At 43.0% G+C, this 8,861-nt stretch overlaps 1 protein-coding gene across 1 annotated transcript in view; it reads right to left on the reverse strand.

Moving 5' to 3' along the window:
* The window catches only part of Cblb (Cbl proto-oncogene B, E3 ubiquitin protein ligase), a gene marked incomplete at its 5' end in the record, with an annotated part of 211,246 nt that overhangs the window by 46,665 nt on the left and 155,720 nt on the right, over positions 1–8,861 (reverse strand). Inside the window, 1 exon segment of the mRNA XM_013515156.1 lies at positions 8,735–8,861. Coding sequence (XP_013370610.1) covers positions 8,735–8,861 — 127 coding nt within the window.

Genomic DNA, 8,861 nt, shown 5'->3' on the forward strand with positions numbered 1-8,861 from the left:
AACCTTATCAAAAAGACTCAAATCCACACAATTAGGAATGAAAAGTGTGAAATCACAACGGACCCTGCAGAAATCCCTGAGAATATCTGCATCTACCTTGAGAACTTGTATTCTAATAAGATGGAAAATGCAGAAGGAATGGAAGGATTCCTAGATACATATGAATTACCAAACCTTATTTAAGAAGAGATAACATCCTGAATAAACCGATATCAATCAATGAAATCAAAGATGTAATTAAAAACCAACAAGGAAAAGCCCAGGCCCTGAAGGATTCACTGCTGAATTCTACAAGAAATTTAGTGAAGACCTAACACCACTACTTCTCAAACTCTTTAATGAAATTGAAAGGGAAATAATACTCCCAAATTCATTCCTTGAAGCAACCATTACCCTGATACAAAACCAGAGAAGGACCCAACTAAGAGAATTACAGGCCAATCTCTCTAATGATTACAGATGGAAGAATCCTCAGTATGATACTGGCAAACAAAATGCAGCAGATCATCAAGAAGATTATAAAGTCTGACCAAGTGGGATTCATCCCAGGGATGAATCAACAAAAGTAAATCAAAAAATGTAATATACTATATTAATAGAGCCAAGGACAAAAATCATACGGGCTTCTCAATAGATGCAGAAAAAGCTACTGATGAAGTCCAGCACCCATTCATGGTAAAAATCCTACTGATAACTGAAAGAGGTGGTCTTTATCTCAATCTGATGAAGCCCATTTATGAGAAACCAACAGTCAAGATCACATGAAATGGACAGAAACTGGAAGCTTTCTCTCTAAAATCAAGAACAAGACAATGTTATTCACTGTCTCCGCTCTTAGCCAACGCAGTCCTGGAAAGTTTAGTCAGAGCAATTAGACAAGAGAAAGAAATGAAACAAATAGTGATAGGCTAGGAAGAAGTTAAATTATCATTATCTGCAGATGACATGATACTCTACATAGAAGGCCCCCAAAACTCCACTAAAAACTGCTGTATTTAATAAGCAAATTCAGCAGTGTACCTGGATATAAAGTTAACACTCAAAACTCAGTGCCTTTCTGTACACGAATAACAAACTCACTGAAAGAGAATTAGGGAAACACCTTTCACAACAGCATCCAAAAATGAAATGCCTAGGAATCAATCTAACGAAGGATGCAAAAGACACTGAAAACTACAGTACTCTGAGATCGAAGAGGGTATCAGAAAATGGAAAGATGTCCCCTGCTCTTGGATAGGAAGAACCAATATAGTCACAACTGTTATATAGATTTAATGCAATTCTGATTAAAATTCCAAAAGCATATTTCATAGATTTAAAGAAAACAATCCTAAAATTCACTTGGAACCAGAAGAGACCTAGAATAGCAAAGGCAATTCTGGGCAACAAAGGCAAGGCAGGGGGCATCACAATCCCTGACTTGAACTTATGCTATAAAGCTACTATGAAAAAAAACAGCAAGGACCTGGCAAAAACACAGACTTAAAGGTCAGTGGAACAGAGTAGGAGACACAGAAACAACTCCAGACATACTCAGCCACCTGATCTTTGACAAACGTGACAAACACATTCACTGGAACAAAGATAGCCTCTTTATAATAAAAAGAGCTGCAGAAACTGGCTCTACACACACTGGACATTAAGATTGGATCCATGTTTCACCAACTAAATCTGAAGTGGATCAAAGTAAAACAGAAACATTAAATCTGCTAGAAGAGAGAATAGGTAAAACTCTTGAAGACACTGGTGTAGGCAAACACTTTATGCATAAAGCCCCGATCCCACAGGAACTGTCACAAAGAATCAACAATTGGGTCCTCATCTTGTTAAAAATCTTTTGTACACCAAGAGAAACCACCACCAGAGTGAAGAGACAACCCACAATATGGGAAAAAAAATCTGCCGACTGTTCCTCGAAGGATTACTATTGAGAACACACAAAGAACTGAAAAAAGAAACCAGACCTCCCAAATTTAAAGACCCAATCCAAAAATGGTTCTCAGGTGAAGAAATACAGCAATATATGAAAAAATGTTGAACATCTCTGGTCATTTCAGAGATGCAAATTAAAACACCATTAAGACTGTATCTTACCTGGAAAGAATGGCTATTGTCAAGAAATCAACCAGTAACAATGCTGGAGGGGCTGTGGGGAAAAAGGAACCTTCTCCACTGGTGGTGGGAGTGTAGACTGGGGCAACCACTACTGAAATCAGTGGGGACATTCCTCAAAAACCTGCGTTCCATTCAACCCAGCTGTTCTCCTTCTGGATATTTTCCCAGAACTGCAAACATACAACAGCAATGTATGTGCGCCCATGTTTACAGCATCGTGATTGTAATAGCTAAATCTTGCAAGCAATCCAAACACCCATGAACTGAGGAATGGGTAAAAAACATGTGGTCTTTTTATATAATGGAGTACTATTCAGCCATAAAGAAGGATAAACTGGAGGCTTTTATAGGTAAATGGATGCAATTCGAAACCACACTCGTAAGTGAAATAAACTAGATGCACATGTGTAAACACTGTATTGTCTCCCTAGTGTGAGAAGCTGAAACAGTGAGTAAGATCCAACATGTACAATACATACTGTGAAATGGAAGAAACTTCAAAAGGAAAGAGAAACTGGGAAGAGGGAATGGAGGAAAGAAGGAAGGGAAAAACAAACAAACAAACAAACAAAAATATATATAAAGATAGTTAAGATACTTCTACTATTAATTTGTGTTATTTATTGAAAAGAAAGGTCTGTGATACTGTTTGGACAATTAAATGCCGATCGATGGCCTATACTCTGAGTAGCTAATTTAAAGACAACAATACCCAGTGTATTAACCATTGTTACCTTCCTATTCTCGCTGTGAAATTTTGTTTTATTTTTTCTCTTCAAAATAAAGGTAAGTGAGAAAAAAACGAAATGAAATTGACATCCTCTCACTACACATATTTTCGCACTGCCATGCTTTTCCTGTCACGCCTGCCGAAAAAAACAGGACCGCTGCCTGCCTGGCGGTGACCCTGCTGGGTAAAGCCGTCTTTTCCTTTTCTCCACCCTGCCTTTCGCAACTCCTCGTTCCGGGGGTCATGTGTACTCTCTGGATCGTTCTCATACGATTCTCTTGCCCTGAAACTCATCACAGGCCCGTCTCCGCCTCACCAGACTCTGCTTTATTCCTACAGGTGCCCCCAGTGCCCGAGCACTCTCCGTGCTGACCCAGTCGGCCCTGAGGCCCGAGGGATGGGCGGTGAGATCCGGCCGAGGGGACAATACATCTCTCGGATGTCTAGGTTAGTGGAGAAAGTGCCGTCAGGGTTGCATAATTTCTTGTAAATCGAGGTTATTCTACAAGTTCACTTGGATATCTGTAATACATTCCTAGGAGTCAGATATTCTCTAAAAAGGTGAAGGTTAAAAGATGTGGAATCTCTGTAATATAGAGAAAACAAATAATTCTGTGAAAACTTTATAATTATTAAGATTTTTTTTTATTTTACACAACTCAAAATTTATCTTCCCCAACTAATCTATGTAACCGTCCCCAACAACACACTATCCAAAAAGTAAGCCTATACTCTGTCCTTCACGTGAGACTGGAAACGGACCCAGGGCACACAGAAGGCTTATTTTTGAAAGACACTTCTTGAGATTCATAGATTAGTTTAAGGTCATTCATATAAATCAGTATCTCTTTGCCAAAAGTGCAAAAGCCACAGTTTCAGAAGGGGAGATCATGTGACCTACTAATCGAGCAGCATCTTCAAGAGATTATTACACATATGACAAGCTGAAAACAATGGCAGCGTCAATAATGTGACAAGTTCAAGATAATTTTTATCCTATAAGGAACAGCAGTCTCAGGAACCCCTCAAAGGGAACAATTAACGATAGCGGGGTACAACGTTTATATTTAAAAGTAAATAACTTCCAAGTTTTTACTCATATTTTAAAACATTTTAGTATAAATAATTTCACCTCAAACTAATAATAATAAATATCTACCCAGTGAGGGATTTACTAAGCAACAGATCTGAAACGTGGCTGGAATCTTAGAATCTTAGAGAATGGAAACATTACTTTCAGAGAGGAAGCCTCTTAGCAATACAAGAGACAAGTAACCCTGGAAACTCTTAGCGCATAGATTCATACTGAAATTAAGGCTTCTGATTATGCTGGGTAGGAGAGGAAGGAAAAGGAAGTGAAAGAGCAGCATGAAAAATGCTGCCGCTTCAGTGTAACTATGAATTAGGGGTCTCCCCGAGAGCGCTCTACGATCAGCCAACGGAGTAACCAGAGTTTGCTCTCGTCCCCTGGTTGCTGGCCTGGCGCAGATGGAAACGAAGGAGGCCAGCGTTCTAGCGGAGCGGGCAGCTGGCCAAGAGGCAGGCAAGGGAAGGAGCGCGCCCTCGCGCACCCGTAGGACATGCAGCTCCCTAGATCCCCTTGCGCTACTCCATTCGCACATTTCACTCTCGTCCTTTTACACTTTATCTCCGTGTTCCTGAAAGTAGACAGATGACATTTATCTTGAAGTGTTAACTCTAATGAAACATTCACCATAGCACTTTTCCTGTTTTCCCAAAAAGTACACTTGCTTATTTTTAGAGAAACCGGTGGCCCGCAGAAGGATAAACCACGACACTCCACATACGTGAATCTCCACACAAACAAAACTCATCAGAGCCACAAAGTGTACGCTAGCAGTGAAGGCTGCCAAGACTGTTACCATTTACAGCTTTCACTGAAATCCCAGTCTTTTTAAAACACCAAAATCAGCTCCCTCCCTCTTCATCCTTTCTGCTTTACTTATATGTGATCGACCGTCTAAAACTAATGCTCTTCTAAAGAGAACAAAGTACATGTTTTAAACAGGGAAGTCATGCCTTCCCTCAGCTAGGACAGCGATGCCAAGGTGACGTGGGTGTTTGCGCCCCTGCAGGCGCCTCTCGGCCTGTCCATCGCCAACCGAACTCCAGCACACACCCATTCTCTGGCCTCTATCCTCGGCTTACGCAGTATAACAAAAGCAACCAAGTTATTGCCTGCTTACCAGGGATGCGGCAGGAACTAGGCTAAGAGGACAGTGGGAAAGAGAAGTTAATTTTTTAAAAGACAATTACGAATGAAAATAACAGCAATTACAGCTTATTCTGATGCCCTGCACCTGAGAGTTATTTTGAACTTAGTCACAGATAAACAGATGCAGTAAGTTAGGTAAGCGACGGCTCATTAGCCTTGTGGACACCAACCCTAACCCTAACCCAGGTATCATGAGCACTGCATTTGGTAAAGGAAGGAGACTACGTGGGGTCAGTGGTAGGTGAAGATGAGGTATGCTGCTCACATTCACAAAACCAGGAAATTCTAGAGCAAGAAATGAAGTCCAGGTCTAACCCCAGAGCCTGGTAACAAACTCCACCTCAGAATCCCAGAAAAAGAACTGCAGGATTGACCCTAGGCAGACTTGGTGTTACGTCAGTTGTTACCTAGAGCTAGCTTACTCCTCAGCCAAACGAGAAGGAGAACACTGCCTCCTCTACTGTATGTAAACTGTGATATTCCCCGTGGTCTATTACAGTAGAACCACTTTTCCTCCAGCAAGTTAGTAAAAGTTGACACACAGTCTGTTTTATAGAACTAAATGCATCAACTATATATAAATCCTTCTTTATAACCTACCTGAGAGATCATGTAACTAGGTAAAAATTAGGTATCTTAGCAGAAGTCTAATTTAGTTGAAATGCCCATTCTAGTTGTAATATGAAATTAACTTTCAGGCTATAAGCATTGCAATATTAACACAACACATGAGATTAGACATTAAGAAAAATTAATGAGGACATCTTAGAACTAAACAACATTTTAGTTAATAAAATAAAACCCACACATATAAGAAAGTGTCACCCCAGTTTTTGAAACTATCATATCCCTTTAACAAGTTAACAGCCAGTGTTCTAGGGGTTACAAGGGCAGCCTTACATTAGCGTTAATACATTACACTTGCTAACAGAACCCTGAGGCAGAGGCCTTCAATGAACTATGATAATTATAATATTCAAAGTATTTCTGAAGTTCACTCAGGAATGCAAGGTGTGATTTACAGAAGTAGGGAGAAAGCTGCTGCCGAGAGCCCCAGCGGAAAGCAGCGAGGCCTGAACGAGAAGCGGCACGCAACCTCAGTGACCAAGTATGACACGCTTCCACTTCTTCGCTGCAGCAAGTTGGTCGTGCCTTCAAATGTGCAGTAAGTCATGGACCACAAACCCATTTCTTTGCAGTTGCATGATCCAGCCGCTTCGGATTCCAGCTTCTTAAGAAAATCATCATGTCGATGAAAGTTGGGTCTATGGTATGATCCCGAGAGTTCAGAATTTTCAGTGGAAATCACCCAGTTCTCCTTACGCAAATGAAGCGCACAAATCAAGATTCATGGTCAGTGTGAGATCGTGTTTTCTGACCCTGGTGGAACTGTGTGAGCCGAGTGTTACCCGGCAGCACTATGGCGCTGCTGAGTATCGTAAGGGCCTGTCACTTCAGGCGGATGTGTAGAAAACTGCCTGAGAAACAGGCAGGCTCATCCTCCGTTCTAAACATGCCGTCCACATCCCTTCTGTGGGGGCGCTGGGGATTTAGCTCAGCGGCAAAGCGCCTGCCTGGCAAGCGCAAGGTTGTGAGTTCGGTTCCCGGTACCAGAGAAAAACCAAAAAACAAACAAACAAAAAAAAAACAAAAAAACCCACATCCCTTCTGTGGGGCTCTTTCTGTCAAATGAAAGCTTTATGGTGTGTCCTCACCCACATTATTCACCAGAGCTGGCACCGGTGACTTCCGGCCCTTCCCCAAGTCATAATGACTGTGAATGGGAAATGCCTTTAATTGAGTCAGGACATCAACCAAGACAGTGTAACTAAAGACATGAAAGAGGGCTTTGGAACTGCTTCACGATGGGGCGAGGGTGTTCAAAGCAGGGGGAGGATCTGAGAGGGAGGAATGGCATTGTGTTTCACTGTAACAATATGTTAAAAGGTACACTCACTGTATTTTATGATCACACCTCATATCCTGTAACGTGCTGAAGTCTGATCAATCCGCTCATGTTAGAGCTTGTTCCTAAGCTCCACTCAAGTGTGATCAAGCAGCCACGAACAGAGGCTGAAGGAGAAAAGCCTTTAAAAGAGCAAATTCTACCAGTCAGGATTCTAGGCTGTAGAAAATTCTTTTGAGGGCTGGCTCTCCATTTTTAGAGAACATTATCGAGTTGCTCTCTCACTTCCTTCTCTTACAAGTTACAGTCATATTTAGGTGACCATCAGGAAACTTTTAGAGAGCCTCCTATTTGCAGCAGGTGAGGATGAAGGTACCAAGGGGGGCCACTGGCAGTCCCAGCAAGTCCACTGCTGCGGTGTGTGTCCGCATGCCCCCCTAAATCCTCACGCAGTCGTGGGCGGCTTCTAGATTTATGACTGATCCATGGTCCGATGCTGGGATTACGGGTGTGAGTGCTACACCTGCCCTGGGGCGGATAATTTGCAAGAGAGAGAAAGAGGCTGCTTGCTGCCCTCCTCCCGTTTGCTCTTGTTGCTTTTGCTATTTTCCACTGCCAGGAACTGTTGCCCTCTGCCATGTGCCACCCTGCCTTGGAGCCAGCTGGGTATGGACTGAAACCTCCACCGACTGTGAGCTAAATAAACCTTTCCTTCCTTAATTCATTTTGTCTCAGCAATGAGAGGAAAGTAACCAGGACATGCACCCCTCTTTCCTTGTCTGCAGTGCCGCGTTTGAAAGATCCATTCTTCCTCTCTGGCTGCCCTGGAACAGTGCTGATACACCAACAGTGATTATTTCCTTATACAAAGTTTTCTTTATCTCTATCACAGCAGACATGCACACACGAACTGAGCACTTTGATTCCTGAATGTGTTAGGAGATTAACTGACCAAAACAACCTCTTAAAATGACCATTTATGAGCAGTAGAGATGGCATCCCTTTAATATTACAATTTCAAAAGAGGAAAAAACTCCTGCAGTAGAGGGAGGTACTAATGCTCTGACTGCACACAGGAAACATGAAAGGGAACACCAGAAATCACTACAGTACAGCACCTCTTTGCCTAGGGCATTACCAGGGCCTTTAAATCCCAACTTGTACAAATAAATGACAGTGGACATGGTCTTTATGTCAGAATTTAAGCTTGAACATCTCAGTTTCAGGCGGGACAGAACTTATTTTCTAAGAGTGAAGACAAGTTTTGCGATTTTGTTGTTGTTGGTGTTGGTTTTTGGAAACAGGGTCTGGCTAGGTTGTTCAGGATAACCTTGAACTCACTGTTTAGCCCAGGCTGGCCTCAAACTGGCGATGATCCTCCTGCCTCAGCCTCAAGAGTGCTAGGACTGCAGGTGTGCAACACTATGCCCTGTCCAGCTTTATAATTTTTAACATCACTGCCTAAAGTATAAGTGCCTTATACACACACACACACACACACACACACACACACACACACACACTTCAACTTTGATAGAGCTGGGGAGAACTAAAAAATAGCATGCTGATTCTGCCATCCGATTGTTCAGTTATTAGTGGAACAAACCTCTGGCGGATGAAATAAGGGAGGGAGGGAACTCTCTGGCGACTGTCTAGTGTCTACACGTTAAAACTAACCCGCCGCTCCGGCCCTCTGCACCGACCCCCTGGGGCTCTCGTCCCGCCCTCCGCGCCCTCCCGCGCTCACCTTGGCGCCCTCGCAGGGCGGGTCGTGGCGTCGGGGCTTCCGCAGCAGCACCGGGTCGGAGCCCACCCTGCTGTGCCTGCCGTTCACACCGGGCTTCGGGGAGCCGTCCCCCAGCGCGCGGCCCCCC

The sequence above is a fragment of the Chinchilla lanigera genome, unplaced genomic scaffold, assembly GCF_000276665.1.
Source record: "Chinchilla lanigera isolate Chin_1 unplaced genomic scaffold, ChiLan1.0 scaffold00026, whole genome shotgun sequence".
Lineage (NCBI taxonomy): Eukaryota > Metazoa > Chordata > Mammalia > Rodentia > Chinchillidae > Chinchilla > Chinchilla lanigera.